The 26,384-nt window shown below is 36.9% G+C and overlaps 2 protein-coding genes across 7 annotated transcripts in view; one reads left to right on the top strand and one right to left on the bottom strand.

The window, feature by feature from the left end:
* Positions 1 to 26,384, top strand: part of RPS24 (ribosomal protein S24) — a 559,366-nt gene that overhangs the window by 508,626 nt on the left and 24,356 nt on the right. The window lies entirely within an intron of this gene.
* The window catches only part of POLR3A (RNA polymerase III subunit A), a 33,816-nt gene continuing 17,876 nt past the window's right edge, over positions 10,445 to 26,384 (bottom strand). For both annotated transcript variants that reach the window (XM_048946530.1, XM_048946531.1), the window contains 10 exons: positions 23,118 to 23,204; positions 22,950 to 23,032; positions 20,599 to 20,769; positions 19,926 to 20,019; positions 19,731 to 19,823; positions 19,078 to 19,242; positions 18,596 to 18,760; positions 18,158 to 18,289; positions 16,702 to 16,834; positions 10,445 to 14,201 (listed from right to left, as the gene is read on the bottom strand). In XM_048946530.1, the coding sequence (XP_048802487.1) occupies positions 14,053 to 14,201; positions 16,702 to 16,834; positions 18,158 to 18,289; positions 18,596 to 18,760; positions 19,078 to 19,242; positions 19,731 to 19,823; positions 19,926 to 20,019; positions 20,599 to 20,769; positions 22,950 to 23,032; positions 23,118 to 23,204 (1,272 nt within the window). In that variant the 3' untranslated portion in view covers positions 10,445 to 14,052. The remainder of the gene's footprint in view (positions 14,202 to 16,701; positions 16,835 to 18,157; positions 18,290 to 18,595; positions 18,761 to 19,077; positions 19,243 to 19,730; positions 19,824 to 19,925; positions 20,020 to 20,598; positions 20,770 to 22,949; positions 23,033 to 23,117; positions 23,205 to 26,384) is intronic.

Here is a 26,384-nt window from a genome sequence, read left to right as displayed (position 1 = left end):
GGTGCCCTGGGCCAACACCTGTGTGCTATGTATAATGTCCATAGTGCTGCAGTCAGGGAGCTCATTCTGTTTTCTCTGAGCTTGCTGACTGGGAGCATTGAACTTCCACACTGTGTATCAAGTTGTGTTATGCAGTTCAACAGATGAGGATGATGTCTCACTTATGTATAAACAGCCTTGGTTTCTGTGCATAACCGTGATACCAAATCTACTACACAGTTCTTAGTGGCAATACAATATGAAAGCATTTTTTCCTGTCTGGAAGGTCAATATTCAAAGGAATATCTCTCAATATTTGCTAGTATGCAATGGGTTTGAAGCAAGTTTTTTCCATGTTTTATCCCTTGTTGCTCATGCTTTTGTGGATTCCTTTCTTCTAAATCTGCATCAACAGTTTTCTTAGTGAGACTTTTACAGGCAACACATGCAGAGCTTTGCATCACTGGCTAACAGCTGATGTTGTAATACCTGCAAACTGCATTATTCTGAGGCCATTTGATTTTATCTGAAAATATGCCTATTTCTCTCCAACAAACTGGATAAACTTTAGTCAGGAAAGCAGTAGTACATTCCAGAAATACTGGTTAATGCTGGTGTACATGGCTTGTTTTCAGCTCTGCAAAAAGAAACAGAACGGAGCCACCAGGGAGGTTAATGCAGTGTACGGGTGAGGCCAGTACAGGCACAGGTCTTGTATTCTTCTAGCAGTCAGCAACCCTGCATGCGGCACACAGTTCTTGGAATGAGATTATCTTTAAGGTCCCTTCTAGCCCTAGGCATTCTATGATTCTGATTATTGTAAAAAATTTGTTCCATATTTCCATTCTAAATCTCCCCTTTTTTAGATTAAAAGCATTTCCCTTTGTCCTATCACAAAAGATACAGCTAAAGAGTCTTTGTTCTTTCTTACAGCTTCCCTTCAGATACTAAAAGGCCTCCTTGAAGGTCAGGTCTCCTTGAAGCCTTCTCCAGGCTCAGTAGCTCCAGCTCTCAGCCTGTCCTGACAGGGGAGGTGTTCTGTCCGCTAATGGAATAGATATACGTGTTATATTTGAAAGCTTAAACTATGGAACATGCAAAATTATTGTGCCAATGTGAATTGAACAAGATTTGGATCGTTACGATACCCCAGAGTGTACAAGTCTTCTGCCAAGATAACAAAGAAGCTAAATCAATTTTCAAGGAAGCCTCCTCCAAAGTCCTCAAGAAGAAAGGGAAAAACTCTCCCTGGTTTCCCTGCCAAGTTTTCTCGGATAAACTATGGAAGAGATTTTCAAACTTAGATTTAAGTTAACCAAAGATCTTTGACTGAAACTCAAAGTCTATTACTTGCACCGAATATTCAAGAATTTTCTAAGATTTGATATCACAAAAACAGTTTTTTGTTGTTTTTTTTTTGTTTGTTTGTTTGCTTGTTTTCTCGTTTAAAACAAGCAAAATGAAAGTTTAAAAAAATATATTCATTAAAATATACTCTGTAATAAAAAGCTCTGCCAGAAGACATCCTGTGTGTTTATATAAAGTAGGATTGCAAACAACTCGATGCAGGAAAAGATCAATACATTTTCTAAGCTGCATCTTTGGAAGCCAGACTACTGGGAATGTGTGCTTTGGACATCAGAAAAAAATGCTGTGACCTTCAGAGATGTTGTTAAGGTAGCAGTACTTTTAGTCAGAACTAGAAGAATTACTATTTTGAAATCATTCAGTTAAGCTAAAATATAAGGTATGGAAACAGTGTCTTGTAACAGGCGATCCAACAAATAGTCATACCAGCCACATGTGCAACACTTCCCTCATTTGTTTATTCTTGAGTTGCCTGTGCAATTTGAGAAACATTTAGAGGACAGGATATCATAAAAAAGCAGAAATTGGGTTAATATTATAATTTATTTATCTTTTTTTGAGAAAGAAGTAGAACACTAGTGTTGCCCTGCAGAAGCAAAGTACTCAAACATAGAGTTTGAAAAACTAAAATGGGTGTCTACTTGGTAAATCTGCCCCTCAGAAACTTCCCTGATTTACACTGAGGACAGCAAAGCACTTTTAAGCCCTTCTTTTGCAGAATTTTCTGTCAGGAGGACAGCATCATCCTCAACAGAAGCATTAGGTTTCAGCAATTCACAATCATGCAACTGAGGATAATTTTTCTTTTCATTCCATTAAACTCTGTGCAGTGTATGGAATCCCATTAAATTTCACAAAATTAATGGAAGTATATTGTATATGTATGTATATATGTGTATAAATAAAGCCTTCAGAAACTTTAAACACAGAGTAAAGGACAGCAGGAGCAGTATTCAACCTTTAGGACAAGAAGAGTTTGTTCCTGTAATTTCCTGTACACCTTTGTTATTCTGCAATCATTATCATGCCTGTGTATGCAAACTCACCATGTTTCCTGAAATGAAATGTTGTGTTATACATTTGAGTTAGAATCTGAAAAGAGATTGAAGATCCTGCAGCATAGCACAGCTTTCAATGTAAAAGTGTATCCTCCACACAGATCAGACAACTGAAGACTGAAACTGAGGTGGTTCTGAGCATCATGACAGCTATATAGAAAAGAGATAGAGGAGAACAGAAACAGACAAGAGAGATAAAACAGCGGAAAAGAAAATCCTACCTGTTTTCAAGATGGATTTCAGTGTAATCATATAAAGCATCGCACCTGCAGTGGCAGAGACTGTACCAGTGAACATTCTATCTTGCCAGTTCTCTGCTTTCCAAAGCCATTAGGCAGTGAGATTTATATTCTATGTCAGTGATCCACATACTGAGCGACACTATTGTGCTATTTTAGTTTGGGATTTTTTGATAAGACACCCGCTAGAAACATCTGGGCTTTCAAACAGATTTCTTATATTCATTTTAATAGGCCTTATGATAGTCTTCAGGGTAAAAAGTACCTGTCACTCAGTCTCAGGTACTTTATCCTTCTTTGAAGCTACCAGCTACTGGTGCCTGCATCCCAGCAGCAGCCCTGCTGCTATAATTTCACTGATGAATCACCTCCTCAGTAGCTTCAATGTGAACTGTCAGAAAGTCTAATGCCTCAAAGGAGAGATATTCCTAGATTTTTTTTATTTTTTTTTTTAATATTTAAATACTCAGGAAACATTTTGTTTTTCTTTTTTTTCAGAGCCCTTAGGATTCAGGTCTTCAAGCTTCATTGGCAGCCACTTAAGCTAGAGGCATAGTTTTGCAATGAAAGCTAAGCTTCTCACGTAGCCATGTGACTCAAGCTCCCAGGGCTTAGAGAAAAATATTGAAAGCTACAGTCTGTTAATGGAAGCTGACAACATTGTGTGGAATTTAGGAAGGAAGATGATTAGATATTCCACAAGCAGGAGAAATACAAGCTGTTATCAAGGTGAGATTAAAGCAGATAAAGCAAAGTAAACAAAGATTTTGTCTTAGGTACTATGGAACGGAACAATATGGAACAATAGCAGCCGAGCAGATCTCAATGGAATTGTATTGTTTTGGACTGATGTAATTTAGAGACAATAGATTAGTGATCTCAGAATAGGAAGGTGCAGGTCTACTGGTGCAGTGGATCAGAAGGTCTCACTGATCCATAAAAAAGGCAAAGATGTAGAGGTGCACATAGATGTAGAGGTGTAGCATGAGTGGCGCAGGGCATGTCAGTGGCACTGAGGGCACCGTGCTGCCTACAGACACTGTGCTCCAGCCCCAGGGAGTGGCTGGGGGCTCACAGACCACAGGGGCTTATCTGTCTTCCTAAACATGTGTGACCACAGGCTGCAGGAAACGGTTTGGTCCTTCTTCAGAGAGCTGCTGCAGAGCACAGCACGAGGGGAACCAGACCAAAGTATGGTGTAGCTTTTTTTGTAGCCTTAATAATCTATCAGTGGTTTCACCCTGTGCTGCCTGGGGCAGCTTTCTTCAGCCTATTCCAGCTCTGGGCAAGGATTGAACTGATAACTCAGATTAAAATGAAGATCAGACAGCATCTTCAGACAGATTCCATAGAAACAAACCACTCTGTCTGCTGAAGGCTTTTAATATTTCTGAGGCTAGTGAAAAAGCAGAAGCAAATCAAAATTGTGTTTTACTTCAGCAACTAAAATTTCCCATTTAAAACCTGAAATACTGCAGATCCACATGACAATCCTCCAGGGCAAGAATTTCATCTTGCTTTGGGAAGGATGCACCAAGCTGCACCTCTCAGATACCAGTCTGTCCAGAACAAAACTGAAGACAATGGATTTCCTAAAGGAGCCTGAGCTAACTTTCACATGCTTAACTTCATCTGTAAGCCAGCAGATCTTAAACAGTCCATTTTGAAGGCCATTGCTTGTAATTTGCTGATAGTTCCATTACTAAGTCAATTTTCAGCTAAAATCAATACTGGCAATTTATACCATTTACTTTTATTTGTTTTCACAATAATGGGGAGGAGTTAAAAGCAAATGCATGCCCTCAGCATCCCTGGGAAATATCTATAAACAAGTCACACACAATCTGAGAACTCATAAGAAAAATTCAGCTGAATGTAGACAGCTGTAATGGCAAGGACTATCCGTAAGTCTGCTCTGTTTCAAGATCTTCATTGTTCTTCTGTCAAATTTTATTGGCTATTAGAGCAATGAATATTTTCAAAGTGGTTCTGGAACTAAAAGGGATCCTCCTATTGATTTTGAATGGCTTTGGTTCAGTTATCCAGCTCATTATCCACTAAAATATACAATTTCACTGTATCAGTGGAAAATGTAATATGTTAAAAAAAAGCTGCAAGAGAGAAATAGAAGTTGTTGTGATAGGATATAATGCTGTCAGACATTAGCCTGATGGGTATAGAAAGAAAAACCATTGTGCCTAGCAGGCAGAATTGACAAAGCAGAGATTTAGAAGGACTTATAGGCAGAATGCTTGCAGAGCCACATCGGAAGCATTGCCTGAGAAGCAGGATGATGCTGGGGAATGTGGGGCAGTGCTTCAGTTGTGGGTTGGCTGGGGTCAAAGCTAGGCTTGAAGGAAAAGGTTCTTGCTGATGACACAAGGATGTCCCAGATGTTGCTAGCCCAAGCCCAAAGAGGTACCTGTGGAAATGGAGACAGCTATGCCTCCAACTTTGGTTCTCTGGGATTCTCTGGATTCTGTGCAACAGCTGAATTATCACAGGATTTATCTAGGTAACCACTGTAGAAATTCTACAGACTTGCAATTTGAAAATAAATCTTTACTTTTAACATTGCAGGATATTCTTTGTGGAACTGAGAATTAAGTTGAGGTTGTACAACTTCCTACAGTCATCCTTGCTCAGATAAAGCAGGCTGTGGTCACAGATAAATACTAAAGATCATTCCACACTACAAAAATGCTGGGCTTAAGAAAAGTCAGTTCTGAAAACAGTAACTCGTGAAACAAAGTAACTCCTGTGTTGCACTCCCATTTTTGAGAGGAAAAGGAATAAAGCCTGAGCAAGTCTCTACGCCTTGGCAGGGACAAGAAAGCTATCAGCCATTTCCAGAATGGAATCATGTCTGCTTGGCACAGCGGCAGCTCCACTACCAGCTTTATGAGGTTTGGTTATTCACGTTAAAGTGAGGTGCCTATCTCCTGCACAGCTGTATTCCACCGTCCAGACGGTGAAGACAAATTTAAAAATTAAAAATAGAACTTTTCAGGTTCACAAATATTTTTCAAAGAAAAGTGCCATAATAGTAGTTTAGAACTTAAATTATTATAAATACCAAGTTGTGTCTAATTTGAACAATATTTATATCCAATCCCCTATTTTCAGAGGGGAATCAACGTGTTGAGCTAGAAGCAGAGCATCTGCCATTGCAGATTTGTCACTGGGGAGCTGGTGAAATGCAACAACAGCAAAATATCCTTGTTTTATATAACTCCATTAAAAATAAATAAATAAATAAATAAATAAATAAATAAATCACACACCTTAATACTAAATGGAAAGGAACATACAGACAGTGTCCCAAAATAAGCAGAAGCATCTGAGACAAAGTCCTGAGCTGCATGTGAAGCTTTAAGAAGGATTTGGATTAAAATGCTCCTTCCCAGATCACGTCCGCAGCAACACTGTTTAGAAAAATGTTGTGTGACTGTTTGAAATGTAGAGAGGTGCATTAACCAGAGGGGGATTGATGGATATGCATTTATAAAGCATGTATCAAAGCTTATCCAGTTCTGCTGAGCTAGAGAGAGCTCTTAAATTGGTTTCCAGGGGACTTGGATTAATCTCCAACATGGTAATGAAAATACTATGCAAAAGAATAACTGAATTGAAAAGCCTCCAACTCTGCTAGGGATATTCTGCAAAGGATAAATACACCTCACCAGCAAGGCAAGCCAAATATTATCCTTTTAACCACGGGCTATTTGTACTAATAGAACTTCTAACCTTCATGCACCTCCCAGGCCATAGAGGTTGAATCTTCCTGCCAATATTCCATTACATTTTGTTGCAGCAGAGGGGCAGTCTGACACAACGGTGTCTGACATGGAAGTGCAGATGAACCAAAGGTGTGGAACTGAATTCCTCTATGTGGAAAAAAGGCACCCACAGACATTCATCAACACTTGCTGAATGTTTCTGAAGACCAAACAGTGAATGGGACACAGGTGGTGCGTAGTGGTTCTCAGCAACGGCAACAGCAACAGTAGCTCACCACCACTACTGCAGTCTTCTACAAGTGCGGCATGCAGGCTTTTTCTCATTGCTGGTGAATACGCATTGCTAATGGAGGTGGCTGTGTTGAAAGATGGTGTTTTGTAGCTGAGAATTTGCTTTATCAAATAGCAGCATTGTGCTCTGTCTGTTGTTGTTTCCACGGAAATAAATAGAAGGCATTCCTTTCAGAGCAACCTACGTACAGAGAGCCTATGGATTTCCCAAGATCACACAAGCGTACAGCAGGAGCAGCTGATCCTACACATGCCTGTCACCACGCTCCTGCACTGAGCATCTCTTCTTATTCTCAACAGAACACATGCAAACACAGCAAGTAAAACATCTGTGCTGGGTACCACAGGAAGGAACAAATGCAGGCCAGTGAGAAAAGCAGAAAATTAAGCAGATGAAGAGTTTTCAGTGATGACAGAAAATCCCATCTAGCAGGGATGCCCTGTATTTCAGTTCAGAGCACAAACACACTTCCTTACATAACAAAGTCATCAGCTCAGAAGTTATTTGACCATAATGGTAATTTTGATGGCAGTACATTTCCACATCCAGATGTGCTGAGGAAGTGTTTTTTCCTCGAGTGGTTTAATTATCCTCTGGGCAAGGGTTCACAGCAACCTCGCATGGCTGAGCTGAAGCCAGCCAGTGGCACACTATGGTTGACATAGCACTGCTACAGGGAAGCTGTGTCACCAGTAGTGACAGTCACCAGGGCCCAGAAGGGAGAAACAAGGACAGGAAGAAAACGAATAAATGTAAAAGGAAACTAGAAAATGCACTGCAGTGGCCTAAGTCAGAAGAATTAAGTATCTTCTTTAAATTGAAGTATAAAGGAAGTCAGTGATGGAACTGGAAAATACTTGTATGAGCTAGAAACCTGGAAGATTTGCTTATGGTAAAAAGACTTGTGGATTTTTCAAGGTACCTTTATGTATATACTGCAAAATCTTTAATATCACTGCACTGGCAAATTGCAGGGGTCAAGTAGCAAGCAGCATGAAGAAGGTTCTCTGCCTTCTGTACCTTTCACTATCTCACTGCAGAGCTATGATCAAGGCCATTCCCACCACAGCAAAGACCAGCAAGAGTTTCCAGCAGTACTGCTCAGATGTGAGCACAACACCAAACAACAAATCAAAGAATTTTGAAGTTTCACATATGCCTAATGCTAGCACCTTCTGGGACCATTAAAGTTTACCTCAGGGCAGTCTCATTATTCTGTATTTCTTGGCAATTAACTTTCTTTATTTTACTTTTAAAAATTGCACAATGTAACAGTTAAAAAAGGGTATAAGCAGATAAAAATACTGTATGCGTGGGAATATTAGCTGACCAACACCCACTTTCCCAGGAAGGAGAAAAAAATATCTGCAGTAAACAACTCAGCTACCTGCTGCTTTCACAACAGCTTCATTTCTGGTTGCCAGTGTCTCCCGTTGACAAAACACAGGCAACATGGAGGTGAAATGAACCTGGTTCAGCAGTGCATGCCAGCTTTCAGCAGAAAAAGGAAGCCACTCACAGAGGCTGCACACCCTCCAATCTTTTACTTGTATACTAGGACTCACCAACACTCCTCAGTGGTGGTAAGCATTCATTGCAAATATAGAATCATAGAATTACAGAATGTATTGGGTCAGAAGAGATCCTTAAGGGCCATCTGGTCCAACTCCCCCACAGCGAACAGGGACACCTACAACTCAATCAGGTTGCTCAGAGCCCTGTCCAGCCTGACCTCAAGTGTTTCCAAGGTTAGGACATCCACTGTCTCTCTGGATGATTGTTCTGTTGCCTCACCACCATTTTTATAAAAACTTCTTCCTTGTATCCAATCCAAATCTCTTCTCTTTTAGTTTAAAACCATTTCCCCTTGCCCTATCACAACAGGCTCTGCGAAAGATCTTCACAGACATCATAGCTTGTCTTCTAGTGGGAGAGGCTACACCACTAGCAAATTAACTAATGTCATTTCCATCTCTTGGCCTAGCAGCAGGAGTTTCAAACTATTTAAAAGTCCTCAAATAAGCATTTTCCTGGAATACTTGTGATCTAACCAGAGTTATCAACACCAGATTCCTTACTGCCCCACTTTCATATATTTGTATATCATCTTCTGCATGGGCTGTATAGAATTCAATGTGCAGTTTTTACACTTAACTGCACTCACTGTAATTCAACTCCTGTATTTTCATACCGTTGATTGAATGACTACTATAACCTATATATAGTATATATACTATATGCTGATAACTGAAGGAAAATAATTCAGTTATTACTCATTATTAGTAATCACCTAATGAGTAAATGACGATTTAACTATCAGTTGTCTTAGTCTGATTTCCAGTAAAGATGATGAAATCTGAATTCTGAGAAATACATGTTCTTTTTCTGTCATTTCCATTGCTTCAATAGGATGGCTTCTAGAGATTACTAACATCTATGTGCCACTTCACCTAGTTGGCATGTCTTTCCACAGACATGAACTTCCAGTCTATTCCCATTCTCCTTTGTTATTTTTTTGCGTTGTCTTCCACTCTTCTTCCTTCTATATTCAACAACTAGAGAAACAACTATTCCCATGCTATGTCAATAACACATACCATCATTTCTTCCAAAAGCAACAAACACTCTAATGTTGCAGGCTTATAAAACTCACAAAACAGACTCTTTGGATTAAGAAGCATCTTTAAGCATTTGATGAATACAGATGCTCTATATTAGGGCTGTTCCAAAAGCAGTATCTGATAATTACATTGGCCTATGATATCACAGGTGGATATTGGTGGTATGGCAACAGAGTTTGAACCTTTCCAACAATCTCCCATTACATTTCCCTGCAGTCTGAGAGATGGCAGCAGGGGGACAGTCTGATACAAGGGTGCCTGATATGGATGTGTAGATAAAGCAAGAATGTAGAATGGAATTCCTCCATGCAGAAAAAATTGCACCCATGGACATATATCAACACTTGCTTGAGTGCTCACGGAGACCAAACAGCAGATGTGAGCACAGCAAGGTGGTGGGTAGTACGGTAGTGACAGCAACATGAAAGACAAGTTGTGTTCCAGATGGCCATGCACAGCTGTCACATCACAAAATGAATGGCATTTCAACCAGCTCATGTTCACAAATGGCTAACGGTAGTGAAAATGTTGAAAAATAACCCTCTTTGTAACTGAGAATTTGCTCTTCCAAACAGTTTTATTGTGCATGTTGTAACTGCTGTTGTTTTCACAGAAATAAACAAGAAGCATTACTTTCAGAGCAATTTATGCATATAGCTATACCCCATAATCAGAACAAAAAGTGGTTTGGACAATGCTGTATTCAAAGAATATCACAGTCAGCAGAACTCTGAAGTACAGTCTAAGTTCTCGTACAAAAGACCCCTGTGAACTGAGTTACACAGCAGAAAGGCACTCACACAGCTACAGTGACTTCATAGCTTTCAGGCAGTGAAGAGGAAGTCATCTTTCATATGTTTTGCAGTTTGCAATTATGAATACACACAAGACCACCTGTTCCATATTATTTTCAGTCTTAGACATTGGTATCTTGCATCTCTCGGCATCACCTTCAAGCATTGTTAAGCCAGCTTTGCTCCAGTGCTCTGCAGCAGCTGCAGAATGTGAGATGATACCCAGTGAGCTGCCAGAACTTCATGCTTCTGAGAAAATCTTGGAGCTATTATTTAAACATTCACCATAGAGAACACATGTAGATGGTAACAATTCTGCATTTTTATAAGTTATTTTTTAAGCAGGATGAGGCAAAAAAAAAAAAAAAAAAAAATACAGAAAAAAGCAAGCCTGTCCCAATTCGTGAAAGAAGCACATCAGGACTGTTTTCTCCTCTACCTTCCTTCTCTTCACATATACTGTTTTAACAGGTTACCTTCCTTCTCATAGCTCCAACATTGGAAAAAAAAAAAAAAAAAAACAAACCCTCAATTAAAAATAGAGAATTGCATCTCACCTTTCTTTTCCAGAAACGATAGAATGTGATCTAGTCACACTCCATGGAATGCTTTAAATTTTTTCACTTTGTTAGCTACTAGAAACCTTAATTTTCACAAGCACTAGCATACTGAAGTACAAGGGCTGTTTGGTTTAATTTTGTTCTTTTAGATTGCCCTGTGAGATTTGGATCTTTATTCAAATAGTCAAGATAAATTTGCATTGCAATTACATCAATGCTGTAACCACGTCTCAGTGACCCATAAAGTATTTCTTCACTAAAGCATTAATATTTTTTTTTTTTTTCTGATTTGATCCCTTTTAATTTTTCACATCTTACGCAACAGAAAATCCCAGGCAAGTTTTTACTGCAATATTTCTTCCCCTTCCACATTTTGATTACTGACAGATTTTTCCAGGTCTAAATACATAGTTTCAGCTAATCCTTTTCAAAATGCAATATTCATGAGTTATATTCTTTCCAGAAGAATTTAGGCACATAAGTAGATACTACTGAAATCTTTGTCATTTGCTGAGTTTCTAAAGGCGTTCCTGTCTGCAAGCACAGTGATAACCAATGCTACTGAGGAACTGCCTACTGCAATGGCTCTTTGAGCCACTGTTTTTCTTCCTTTGAGCAGCACAGTTAGATCCCAAACTGTCATCACTTCAGAAGGACAGCAGTAGTATATTAAGCCCTTACTGATCTTTCTTTCCAGCTACCAGAAACTTCTTTTTTGGAAAACTCAGTAATCGTCAGCTGTCTTAACTAAGCAGATGAGGGGGAGAGAGAGGGTCAGGTCACCCATAAATCTATTATGCACAAGTTATAATGCATCAATAAACAAACACAAGGTTTACATTATAATCTCTGCCTCTTTTTATTGTCATACTATAGGCCATGATAACAAATGTAATTTACTGAATACTTAAGACATACAAAAGAGTAAAGCCACCATTTCAATAGCTTCTTTTCATCATATTTGCAGAAGAAAACTAGGTGGCCACTCATACCAATACAAACTTCACACAATTAAAATTGCAGAAGAATCTTCAGAAGGTACTCAAAAAAAAAATGCCAAGCTCTTTCATGACAGTTTCCCATGACAAAATTAGGTATTCATCCACAGGAAAGCTTTACTGGCTTGCTCTTCTTTTGGTCCCTACCTGTCCTATTCTCCTACACACACACAAAAAAAGAAATAGAATCTACACAGACAAATTGTTAAAAGGCAATCTCGCTGAGATCAAAGAATTTTATTTATTCTGAATTCTTAGCTGTTAAAACAGCAAAATACACATGGCTTTCAGAGCAGGTACCAAATGCATTACATTCCAAATCTTTACCCTGCCAAAATCTAGACAGAAGAATATTTCAGTACTACATAAAAAGTACAAAAACATTTGAGAACAGCAACATTGAATTTCACATTGGGTCTTCTATGCACAATTTGATGAATTAAAAAAAAACAAACCCTAAGAACAGAGGCTCCCTCAATTTAAAACAACAGGTTTTACATTGCAGTTAAGTAGCATTACACTTCTCTTTTGGTGCCATGTCTGCAGCACACTCATTCCTTTTAAATGCTTTTTAAAAGCTAGATCATTTAGCCACCTTGTCTTACTTTAAGAGTGTACAACTTGAGTTCCTCTCTGTTTTTCTTGACTGATGTTGTAAGTACACTCCTCATCCAAGTACTGCCGACAAGAAAAAGAACCAAGACAGTTTCTGTCCACAGAAATGAAGTTTAAACATGCTACAACTGAAATAACTTACAATGTGTATTCACTCTGAAAACTAGTCTAATAGGCTAAAGATTAAAACACTTTCAAATGACTTCATGTCCACACTTGAAAGCAGCTTTGTTTCTATTTCTGCTTTATGTATCAAAATGGGATTGAGTTGTTCAGACAACCCCACTCACTTATAAAACTTCCAAAACAAAGGCTGCTTTAAGTTGCAGATTCTAGCAGTGTAACAACAAGTGCTATAATATGAAAGACTATTTTTGGTTCATCATGTTCTTATAATCATCTTTGCAGAATTTAGTAACTGTTTTATAATCTGCCACTTTTTATAGCTATGTCCTAAAGCACAATCCTGGGGAGGAAAACACCATTTCCTGGATAACAACTTTGGATAAAGGAAAAATAGAGAAAGAAAAAACAACAAGCTAAGAACAAATATTTCAGATGCTTTTGACACCATTTCTTAAGTTAACACAGAATAAGTGAAATCAGCAACACGATTCTAGTTTTCTTCAAGTCTCACTCCTTAGGAACTATAGAATGATCTCTGCTGCTTCTGTTAAGATAACATTTCCAAATATGCAGTGTGCAAGCTTCCAGAATACTTCAGCAGGTATTTTTTTAATCAAGTCTGAATATATCTGTCCAGTACTGAGTTAAGAACAACTTGTTAACAGTAATGAAAATATCTATATATAAAGCAAGCTATTATATTGCACAAGTTTTAACAAATACTTAAATATAATTACTCTTCACTTCCATTTGTAGCCAATATTACAGTTTCATAAAGTATACTTTTCTCATAGTCATCAGTTGCTCACAATTTCCTTCAGCCTCCAGAATAACCTAGCTCTCAGGAAATAATGAGCAAGTTGTGGAGCTATTTCCCCAAACACATGTAGCTTTACTATGAGGTTTTAGCTATACTATTCGCTTACAAGAAGTTTGTACTGCCTACAGAACCACAAAGCAAGGCAACAGTAGCTTTGACACTTGAGATCCACCCACACAGAGCACATACTTCCAAGTACAGCACTTCCTTTCCTCCAACACCATGTTTTGACATGCTTTTCAATGTTTGTTCAGCCCTGCCGCAAGAGCACCCGAAGCAGAATTATTTCTCATCAGTTTCAGTTATCTAGATACAAATCATTTCTTAAAAAACCCAAACAAAAAAAAAAAAAAAACACTGCCTCAGATATTGTAACATGTATATTATATTCTAAGCACTATTTTTACTTCGTAGGCAGCAAGAACTGCATGCCGAAAACTCAGAACTTTTCTTGTGACAGTGAAGAAAAACTTTGATGCTGGTTTGTATAGGAGCAACTAGCCTGGGAAGTAATTCCCAGAAGGTACTAATAACTTCGAATCATTCCAAAGCATGTTTCTATTTTTATTATTTGTACCATGGAAAATGCTAGCACACGAAGAAAACCATCAGCTGAAGTACACTTTACATCTATTTCCACTCTCTGGTACAGAGAAATTTCTCCTTTTAAGAGACCATACAAGTAACAGATGTTAAATAATTAGGCAATTCTTCTGCTAGTATTTCACTTACCAATTCAGTTATTGAAACACACAGAACTGATAATACACATTCCTTAAGATTCCTCAAGATTCCTCTTTTTCCCCCTCCCCCCCCCCCCCCCCTTCTATTATGCCTAAATGTTATGTAACAATGGGGATATGAAACTCGTTATTATCAAATACCAGAGGCCTCCTAGGAGGGGTTGATTCTTTGTCTGCTTTGTGCAAAAGCTTAAAGAGTCCTGTTCCAATATTCATTGGGATTCCCATGATGATGCACTCAGAAACACCTAGAGGGGAAAAAAGCAAACCAACACACTGAACACATGAAGAACAAAAGTTCAGATAAACTGTAATTGCTTTAACATGCCCATTCTGAACATATCACCTATCAATCTCCTTGAATCTCACATGTGAAAACCAATCTCTCTTTACTAGATTAAATGTTATGCTTATCAGAATGTTAGATCAGTATGTTATTCAATGGGTGTTACTTACATTCTAAATTGGTAAAAATTCAACCTAACTTCAACATCATCTCTGCCAGTAACAGCACCATAAGGTTAGACAGAAGATGCATTCCACTTGGTGACAACACCAGAAGGTGCACAGCAAATTCACTTTATATTCATTTTTTTGAGTTGGAGAAAACAATTCAGTCAAATCTGGCCCTTCAAACATCTGCAATTTTCCAGTGAAAAAGGTGTATTCACTACTTTAGTTTGTTGTTTTTTATTTATTGCATTTTCTTAATTCAAAAACTGCTTGGTTTGAACTTAAAGATTCAGTCCGTCTGCTTTATTTTTCTTTGCTACTAAGTTTCCACAGCAATGTACTGACATCTCAGACACTCTGATGTACTCAATTTTTCTACTGAGCACGCCATATTAAAAGTAAACTATTAGAAATCAGGTTTTTTTTTTTTTTTTAATCTCTTCAGACTTCTAATCCAAGATAACACTTACACATATTCTCGTATTCCTGAGAGTATGATCCTTCTTGTATGCATTAAAGAAAACCAAAACAATACAAGCAACAACAAAAACAGGTAATCCTATGAGCAGTAAAAAACAGTGCATTTGAACAAACATTGAAGACTGAAGGTTGAAGATTCATTTCCTTAAAATTCTAGCAAAATTTTACTGATCGTTTATGTCTACAAATGAAGATTCAGTATTTTTGCTCTTAGCTGATTGCTGCATTCTACTATAATGCTACTAAGCATTATATACTTAAAAACCTTATGCATAACAGAAATCTTAGGTTACTTACTGTACATTTAGGCCTACTTCTTTGAACTGCCTTTGCAGCATACTTGTTAGAATGTATGAAGGAAATACCTTTCTAAAACCTAATGAAATAAAGCTTTCCTGGTTTCACATAATAACTTTTCAAGCAGATCCAACTCCTGAACCATGGAAAAAAACATTTAGATTTTGAGGATCATTCTCCCCTAGCAATACTTCAATTTAAACAACCAGGAGCCCTTCTCTCCCCATATCCTTTTGTAGTATCTGGCATTAGTCACATGTAGCAGGAAACATCTGAGCAGAAAACATTGCTGTATCAAACAAGCCTGTTATATACATGTGCATTTTAACATATACTAGGATTTTGCTCTGCCCACTAAAAGCTGGCATCAGCAACACAAAAAATGCTTGTCTTTCAGGTATGTAAAGCATTAAATCAGCTGTTCCTCATTTTCTCAGTCAAAAAACACAAGAACTTCAGAAGCCACATTGCCCAAAACTACATCCACACCATTCTGTAGAAGCACAGATTTGAAATGCCATTCAGTTCAGTACCTATAGTTGATACTGAGCACCTACTCATTTTTCTTGGCAATGAGTAAGTTCTCCTGTTCTGGAGAAGGAAAAGTGTGAGTAAGTGTTCTCATAGCAATTCAAAGGTAACTCGTGATGACCAGGTCAGGCAGTTACACAGCTAGTTTTCTTACAAGAAAGATCACTTCCTAAAAGCAAGATCACTTCAGTCTGAGAAGACAAGCAACAATTTTCTGTTCTGTCCATTCTGTTTACATATTGGAATCAAAATATTTTTCTAAAAGGCAACATGAAAAGATCTTTAGTTTCCACACCATTCAAAACAAGATTTTACTATCTCAGTGGGAATTCTGAGAAAATCCTTTCTTTTCACTACTGTACAGAGTGGAATCAGTTCCGCACAGTATTTTTGCTTTAGCTTTGGACAGAATTTTTAAAAACATTACTGAAATCCCACTCATGTAAAGTGCTGGACAGCCAGAAATTGTCAGAGTTCTTAAAATGCAGACAGGTTGTATAAAGGTTTCTAATAGATATCATGAATTCTGAAAAGATTCTGTCTACAAAACACTGAGTAAGACTGACTACGCTTTAAGATCTTCAAATACACACGAGCCAGTAAATCTTAGTGTATCACAGTTGTCTTATTAGAGTTTCTTGGTGCTAATGAAGTATAATGAGGAGTTACAGCTCCTGGATGATAAGCCTTAAAGACATGATGAAGAGCATAAAATCTTAGGCCTCTCCTTTTCTCAGTTTAGTTTAACAGCAAATCCACATAAGCAAATGTGCTTAAGCAACATTAAACAGATGTCCAACTGAGATTAGTACAGAAACATATACCACACTTCTAGAATCAAGAAATACAGATCAGTCTCAGACCTGACATTTCTGACATCTAAGTTGAACAGAAAGCTTAAAAACACCAAAAAAATCTAATATACTTTGAAGAGCTTTAAGGCTATAGGGTAAGGACCCAAACTACAACAGGATTTGCAATACCTACCACAAACAGAGTCCTTCTGTCCAAAGTAGGCAGCATCAAAGAGATGGTCTGCAGTCTTTTCAAAAGAAGCCAGCATTAACACACTTTCCTTCATTTTTGCCAGTCCAAACCTGGTAATACCCAGTACTTCACCCTTGATTGATGGAGAAAACCAAAGAAAGAAGCTCAATGTCAGTTATGCTTAAAAAGAAAAATAAAGAGAACAACAAAAATGTATTTTTTTATTCTGACAAGTACATAAGACATGTAGTAGATAAAGCACTAGCTCCCATATAGCATTTTCACAATATACTGCTTCACAGCTAAGGATCTTGAAGTCAGTAGCTCTACAGTAACAAGTACTTCAAAAGATATTCATGCACTACAGAAACATATAAATTCTAAATAAGGTATTTTGTGACACAAGAGTATCAAGACAAGAATGAAACAAACACGGACATGAGAAAAAACACAAATAAGCCAGTTGCTGTGCTACAAAATTCTGCGGTGTCTCACACTACAGCTATGAAAGCACTGTACTGAAACTATTGCCTATTGTCTAACAATAAATCTGATTTCAGCTGCCAGAGAACATATTAAGTCTTCATTTGTAAAATCTCCTGATAAAAACACTTCTGTTTTTAAAACTATCTTGATGTATTTCTGCCTCTGTTTGTAACAAACATCCCAATTATAACAGACTCAATGCAGTTTTGTGGTGAAAGAATGCACGGTAGGAGCCCAAAAAGTGTAAAGTGCTGCACTCTGATGCCCTTTTTCCCATTGTGTGGCAGCTCTGCACAGCCAGCCCCAGGGACTGCTTCTGCTCAGTACAACAAAGCCCTACAGTTTTGAGAGAGGTCTGAACTTCTTTATGCATTTCCCTCAGATCAAACCCTTGTGCTCTGGCAGGCAATAGTGGAAAATCTGACTTCACTAAGTGGACCCAAATACATCTGAAAAAACATTTTGGATGTGAAGGCAAAAAAAAAAAAAAAGTGAAATCAATAACAAACAGAGATAATTCTTTTTATTAAAAGTTCAGGAAGTTTCTTGATACTCTAAATGCAATCTGATTCTATTTGCAAGGTCCGTATTCTTTGACTTCTATGCACAGTGCAGCTGCTTTGAACCCCATGTAATGTTTTGCAAAGCAAGCCTTAAATTGCATGCAGAATTACCCAGCTGATTTTCATTCTGCTATTTTTAAGCTTGATTTCTAGTATGAAATTATGATTCTCTATTCATTGTATCAATATGTCTTCAATCAAAATAGAACTTTCACCCACTCCCCATAATTCATCAGCCATTTTTGTTTGATACACAATCAACAATATTTAGTTGGTACAAATTACAATTCTTTGAACTTTCAACTGATTCCTATCTCCCTATCTGACTCAAAATTATCAATGATGGTAAAATTAATTTGTATAAGCAGACCAATGTTAGACTGAAAAAAATAATGCACAGTACAAACCTTGTAAGTCATAAGATCAGACAGCAACATAACATGCCTCCTGTCAATGCTCATACCATGGTTCACCATTGTATACTGAATCTCATTGATAATGGTGGTTCGAGCAGCTTCAATTCCAAGTGTCTTCTCTACCTACAAGAAAGATTACGTAGAATTAATGACTAACCTTAGACAACATGTGTGCCTGAACAAATACCACCCAATGTCAGATAACACTGACATTAATAGCATTTTGTACATCTTTGCTTTAAAAATATTTATTAAAAACTCTGAATTGTGATGCCAGTCAAATTATTCTCGTGTTAATATACAGTGATAACTATTAATGAAGTCAGTCTTCATTATAAATAAATTGCATCTGAACACTAAAAAGCACTTGTAGTAAGGATGCTACTGGAAAAACAAAACCAAAACACAACTATAGCAACTGCCCCTTACCTCGTAAGTGTTGTTAGAGGATGTTTTTGTTCCTTTCACTCCATGAGTAGCCATAACAGCTCGCAGGTTATCACCTTCAACTAGAAGTTTGTACTTTTCCTTACCACTTTGTTCATCAATATGGATGACAGCACGGGAAACCTCTGGTATACCCTGCACAACAACCTGCACAAAACAAAAAACAGGAGTTATTTCAACATCTACAGCAATGCAGTATAAAACAGAAACCCTAATCAGAACTTAAATCCGTTTTGAAACTTCACTCTTTGGAGCAAATACTAAATTCAAAAATATATGAAATCAGATTTTGGGCTCTTATCTACATTACTACAATATGACATTCATACTGTACCAGTAACCTTAGACACTACCTATATTTTCTATTTTATGCTATCACACATCCTCATATACAGACCCATATCTCTGAATTATTATTACTGAATATCTCCCAAAAGAACACAAAACAAAGACTTTGCTTTAACCTTTGGTAGTTCTTCTTTCAGGGACTGCAACACATAATACATTGAACTCTTGCTATTTTCACGGGGCGTCACACATACGACTGCTTCTCCATGGACAGCAACATCTCCAGGCTTCACTCTGAGTTTAGATATGCAAATTGAGTAGCGCACAGTCTCCGCATTCACCTGTGACAAGCATCAGTCAGCAACATCTGAATATCTCAGCATATGTAAATCTGCTCAAAGACATGCAGTAGACAATATTTCGGCCCTCCCAAAAGAAAAAAATCAAGAAATGGAATGCAAAAAAAAAAAAACCCAAAACAAAAAAGCCCCTAAAATTACTGTTAATTTACATGATACACCAACCTATGCTGAATGTACATATAGGCCTGTATGTTCTTAAAGATGGGAAAAAAAATTAATACTCTTGCACTGAAAATGACACCAAGAAATGAATTTACATTCTCATTTCCAAATACATGAAAAATTATCCACTTCACTAGTAATAAAAAGGTAAAAGATACAGATGTAATAGAGCCACAGAACATCCTTTCTATTTCCCCTTTCATAGACTTTTCATTCTTTTCTTTCATTTTTATTTCTGTGAAAGGATTAGGACACCCTCTGAAACCTTCCAAAAGCATGTTCTGATTAAGAGCTGAAAAACCCACCTCTAATCTCAGTAGTCTAATGCGCTCCAAAGACAGCTTCACTAGGATGAAACAGTCATCTGGAAGAAACACTTCTTCAATATATTCTGATATCTTGAAGATGAAATAGTTAGCATATAAGGATGGTCAAAACGCTTTATTGTAATTGACTAGTATTTATATTTAAGACATTACCAATAATACAGTTTTTCCTACCTCTCCTAACAAAGTCTTCTCAATTCTTCCTTTAACCAGGCGGGCAAAATCAGGATCATCATCTGTGTCCAACTGTGCTGTTATAATAGGTGTGCTACAAAGAACAAGCACACAAGAAAACAGAGGTAGAAAATTGCTAAACTAGATCAGAGATGGCAACACGAATTACAGCTCACCTTAGGAGCTCTAAGAGTGGCATTTAAGAACACTGAAAGACTTTGAGTCTTCTCAGACACATAAAGAATATTCATGTACTTTAGGTTGGTAAAAATTAAGCAAATTCGCAAAAGATTATAATAACACAATAGTTTCTATTTTGACGGCCTACACTACTCTGGTATTATTTAAAGAATAACTTCAAGGATATGCAGGTAGATTTAACCATCACTAAACACTAGAAAGCTTCACAATATGACATACCAGCAGAATAGTAAAAACTTGAGTAAAAAAATTTGTCTCAATTTTCAAAACAAAAAGCAAAACAAACAAAACTGATTTAAAGCCAGAAAAATAGAACACTTAGTTGCAAAGACATTAGATTCTTCTTCTTTGGGTATTGCATGGATTCAGTATTGCCTAATATGTTACTGACAATAGGAAAATGCTATCATTACGTTTTTCTATCAGATTTCACATAGAGGGGAATTAAAAATAAACAAGTAAATGTTAGCACCTAATTGCTTTTGAAGCATTAATAATTTCCTTGATTCTTGGCACACCCAGAGTAATGTTCATTGAAGCAACCCCAGCAAAATGGAAAGTCTTCAGAGTCATCTGTGTGCCAGGCTCACCGATGCTCTGTGCACAAAGAGCTCCTACTGCAGAACCAGGCTCCATCTGTGCCCTGACAAAGAAAGAAAGAGTCTCATAAAAATACAAGAAACATGGAACTCAAGGCTATCCTATGCAAGCAAAGATAGAGACTATTCTGGTAGATTTAATAGGATTTTATTAATCGTGAGGTTCTTTTTTTTTTGGGGGGGGGGGGGGGGGAGGGAAGGGGGGGAGGATTGTTTGCTTTGCTTTTAAATAAACAAGCAATAGAAGAGGTTCAAGGGTAACCAATGCACAAAGGCAATGACCTAATTCAAGGCAAGAGGATGCCTTACCACATAGACATTCCACAGCCTCACAATAACATCTGGAATAGAAAACTATCCCAAAACTATCACAAAACAGACAGCAATTCTAGATTCCCCATTCAGGGAACTCCCCTACCAATATTTTCAAAATTCCCCTTTATATTTTTAAACAGGAGAGATCTTTATTAAGTCTTCAATAAATTCCTTGGCAGACTACTTCTAATTAGAGCAAAATCCAGACATTAATGCCTCCTTACTTTCACCTTAAACTGATGACTTACTTCCCCTTCACTTACACATTTAATGGGAGCATCCCATATTTGTCCCCTTCTAAAATGTATTAATTTATTATTAATTTACTTGGAGTACTGGTTGTCCTTACAAGACAGAAAATGAAGCTGACCACAGTACACCATGCAATCTCAAAATGGTTTACATTCTCCCCTACAATTTTCTTCAGACCCTGTAGTTAATGTTCTTAAGCTCACAAAGTATGCAATGTTACTAACTCTTTATGTTCAATAACACAAGACAAATATCTTAAGGTTATGTGAGTAATCAAATTAGAACAAAATCAAACAAAATAGATGCCACCAACAACTGTACACCAGTGAGGTCTCCAAGAGACTGGAGACCTTTAAGTAAATAACTCTTACGGGTAGTATAGATGTTCACATCTCTTACTACTACTTTACTGTAATAAATGAAAAAGCTTCTAAACAGTCCATAACAGATTTGAGAACGTGTTAGTCCAAAATGTGACATAGGTCTCCATGGACAGCTTAGATCAAGATAAACTATTAACATTGTTATGGACTGAAACAGACATTCATCTATTACTTCTCACAGAGCCTTTGGAGGCGGTCTCTTGCAATCAGAGGAGGAAGAGAACATCTCTACCAATGGATATAAAAATGCTTGATGTTACATAATATCTTCTCCCACTCTGTACACATTGCTTTTGGCTTTTACCAGAATCTGCTATCAAAACAGGATCTGTGGACATAACTGGTAATTAGCTATAAAAGAAAACTGCGGCCTCTGCAGATATCCCACAATCATAGTGATTGGAAGGGACCTCTGGAAACCCATTAAGTCCAATCTCCCCCGTTGAAGCTCAGTAGTTTGCATAGGAAGGCATCTTGGCAATTTTGATTATCATCAGAGAGGAGGATCAGAGAGGACCCCACCATCTCTCTGGGCAGGTTGTTCCAGTGCTTTATCACCCTCAAAAGTAAATTTCTTCTCATGTGCAGATAGAACCTTGTGTTCCTGTTTGTGCTCAGTGCTCCTTGCCACATTGCTCAGCACCACTGAAAAAAAAGTGTCCCCCCCCCACCAGTTGACACTCATCCTTTAGATATTTAGAAGTGTTAACAAGATCCCCTCTCAGTCCTCTTTAGGCTGAACGATTCCAGGTCTCTCTGCCTTTCATCGTGAGGGAGGTGCTTCACGCCCCCAATTATCTTTGTAGCCTCCCTGCTACAGCAGTATGACTCCTATTATCTCAGAAGAAATATACCTGAGTACAAGCAGCTAGATTTATATTGTCAAGTCTCCTGATGTAAGAAGAAATATAATATGAAATACGAACTATTTTTTCCTGCAGTGTAAAAGGAAATAAGTAATGAGAATCATCTAACAAAATAATCTGATTAAAACTCAACAGCAGAAAAAATGAAAACTGTATCAGTCAAATCTCAAGAACTGACTCACAAGACTCAACTCTGCCTTCTTTTTATTCACACCCTACCTTGGTCTTCCAATTTTTGTTGAGGTCACTGAACTTAACTACTTATTTGAGTTGCACTTACAACAGAATCCATAGAGTAAAATAGCAAAATGTTGTTTTTAGCATTTGAGTTACTCCTAGATGGCAAAGATAGCAAAAATACTAAGCTGGTTAAATAAATAGAGAGAAAATAACAAGCCAAACATTTACCTCATGTATTTGTCCCTACAGGTCTCTAGAAACTTCTCCAGTTGTGTTGGAGTAATCCTATCCAACTGATATAAAACCCGTGGCTATAAAGAGAACAGAACAGTTGAAAAAGAAATAGCTTACGAAGACTTAAAATAACAACATAAATGACCAACTGAAACTATTTACCTCAGTCGTGCCATTGTCATTGATACCATACTTGTCCCTAGTTTTTTTAATCTTCTCAGAAACACCTTTGATGAATTTTTTTATTTCCTGAAATTACACAGAAACAAAAGTAAGCAAAGATACATTCTTTATATTGAAATCTTCAGCAATTACTTTCTTAGGGGTCCAGATGAAATGTTTACAACAATATATTAACTGCACAATACAAAGAGAGAAACATTAAAACTAAACACACTAAAATTCAGCAAATCAAATTCACTTTTGTGAATTAGCAGCAACACAGAGGAGTATGGTCCACACTGAATAAAAGCATCCTTCCTGAGCACATACTGAAAACAAAGATTTGACAGTGGTCAGTTCTTTCTTCCTACTCACCACTCACTGAAATTCTTCTCCAGTCAAAAATGTCATTTTATAGTAAGAAATTTTATTTTCTTACTATACTAACAAAATGATTTTCACTCATTTCTCAGTATTTAAAATAAATCAAAATTGAAAGACCACAACAAGAGAAGTATGTAAAGGATTCCCAATGAAAACTGTTCATAGTTTCAGAGACATACTTTATCTGGGGTGAGAGGGATTGAATCAGAAAAAAAAAAAAAAGTCAAATACCAAAAGAAATAACCCCTTAAAACTGATAGAAATATGTCAGTCTACATTGCTTAGTTCAAATGATTTCTCTATATTGCTGAGGGGCTTTGCAAACAAGAGAATTAATACATAAACCAGTCACTTTCTTATTAGGTTTACCCAGAGGTAGTTGCGATAGTCTTTACTAGAATGCCACTGAAATAATACTGTTACAAAAATATCCAATACTTCTATGGAACATCATCCAGGCATGCTTAGGATATAGACATGAAACAAGAGGTTCATAACAGCATTTTTTCATTGAAGTGGACTCTGGGCAAGTCATTACTATAACAGCTAATGAAAACCAAAATATAAATGAAAAAAATTAAAAATCAAGAGGAAATTCTTGTAAGCAAGCCTCTACAGAAGAGCAAAGAGTTTGATTTTTAGAGTCCATTTTAAACCCCTTTAACCCTAACAATCCTGCCTGCCAACCAGAATGATCATATAGTATCACTCTTCAGCCACTGTTACACTCCTAACTCCTGCAGTAGCTGAGCATTGAAAATAACTTGTGAAGTTAAGTAAATATTTGAGTAACTGCCCTTTTTTTTATGATTCCATTCATAAATCACTATCAAAATGCTTCTTTTATAACTTAACAGAATCCTCAGATTCTCAAAATAGAACATTCTTACTGACATTCCAAGTACTTGCAAACAGTTATATTCTGTGACTATTAGATCTAAGATCAAATGAAGGAACTGACAACAGAAGCGTGCTGCTGAAATGGATGCTTTATGTTGTTTCTCATTTGGGTGAAATAGGTTGCATTCATACATTTCTGCCCCTTTTGCAGTCATAACTCACAAATGAAATACTGTGACATTCTGAATAGTTTTAATCATTAGATCCTTTGGATAAAATTGACAAATTTAATTATTTTTTTAGTTTAACGTACTAATGCAGCATTAGAAAGATTAATCTTCTTGTTGGATGACTAAAAAGAATACTGCGGGACTTAGAGAAGTTGGTAACACTTGATCAGTATAAAAAAAATACAAGAGATGCTTTAAAAGTAATTCCACCTTGAAATACACTTCATTTGTGGAATAGGGGAAAGGGAGAATGACAAAATGTGATACCAACTTCTCCCTCTAGAACACCATAGGATGAGCACTTTTGTTTTTATTTACTCTCTGAAAACTGAGGGACAGGAACAATAACAGCAACAACCACAGTAATTCGAGAGAGGCTATCATACTGACTGAAGGATTAGTCATGTGGTCATATGGAGCAAGTCTGCAACAGGAAAATACATAACACCAAAGCAGTATAGGGCAGCAAATGGCATTGTGGACAATTTTATTGCCAACTTTTACTCTTTTACAGTCCCTAAGAAGTAAAATATGTACATTTAAGTGTCTAGTATTATAAACCATTATGTTCTCCTATACAATTCTGCATTATAAAGCATCATTTGAGTACCTTTTACTTCCATCTACTAGGAACAAAGAAAGAATGGTGAGAATTAATGAAAAAACTCTTCAGTTTTATCTTATCAACACATTTTATTCATGTGGAAGTAACAGAGAAAAGTGACCTTTGACCCTCAACTTTTTATGATCTTTTAGTAGTTTATTTCAACTATGGGTTAGTTCAGGCTACAAATAAAAAGAAGAGGTAGATGATTCCTTTCAAGTCTGTCCCTGTTTATGGAATTATCATTTGGAACATGATGCTCCATAAACACACATAACGCAGCTCCCAAGTCATCTTTTTCACACAGTCCAAACCTATCAAATCTTTTAGTCACGACATGTTTAACAAAAAGGCACTAAATTGACTTGGTAAGTTTCTATATTAAAATAGCAATCTGCAAAGCCTGGTCACTCAGGTATTTAAATAAAATAAAATAAAAATAAAAAAAAAAAAATCAAGGCTTCCTCATTTCCATATGAAGAAAATTTTTCTACTGCTGTATTTTAACATATTTAAACATTTGTAATCAAGTGTTAAGCCATACTGGAAGCTGATCCAGCCAGCAATGCACTTTTTCCATCAGCTGATCTCCCTCTAGTGAGGAAACAGTGCAAGCTGAATGAGCACAGCCTGCTTGAAACAGGTCATTTAGACATTCTGCTTTCTAGACTAGAATGGGTAAGCCATTATAATAACCTCCTCATAAAACAGAAGAGAAAGTAGAGGAAGAGAAGGAACAATAAGAAAACCCATGTTAATATTAATGCAAACTGCAAGAATGAATTCTAGAAAGGAAAGTTATGTAGCAAAAAGAAAGTTCTCAAATCCTCAGATTACTAAGGAACTGCAGTGATGAATTCATGTGTCACATTGTTTTCATAATTAAAAAAAGGACTTGGATAAATTACTTTGATTGATACCTAGATTAGAATTTAACAAGCAGCAATGTATATATGCTAATCAGTTCTTTCAGCACTATACACATCTGTAGCTAAAAAAGCACTAACATTAATGCTCACACAGTGCACACACATGCTACAGTTACCTCATTATATTTTTCATAACCTGTTTCAGTTAATGTCTTCAAGGTTGAACAGAAAAAAGGAAAAGAAATAAGAAAAAGTAATAGTATTTGAAACTTAAAAATCAAAAGTGAAATTCATTATCATTAATGCTACATAAATATAATACTTCAAAAGGATAAATATA

Source organism: Lagopus muta, chromosome 5, assembly GCF_023343835.1.
Source record: "Lagopus muta isolate bLagMut1 chromosome 5, bLagMut1 primary, whole genome shotgun sequence".
Classification (NCBI taxonomy): Eukaryota; Metazoa; Chordata; class Aves; order Galliformes; family Phasianidae; genus Lagopus; species Lagopus muta.
This window is presented reverse-complemented; position numbering and strand designations above follow the sequence as displayed.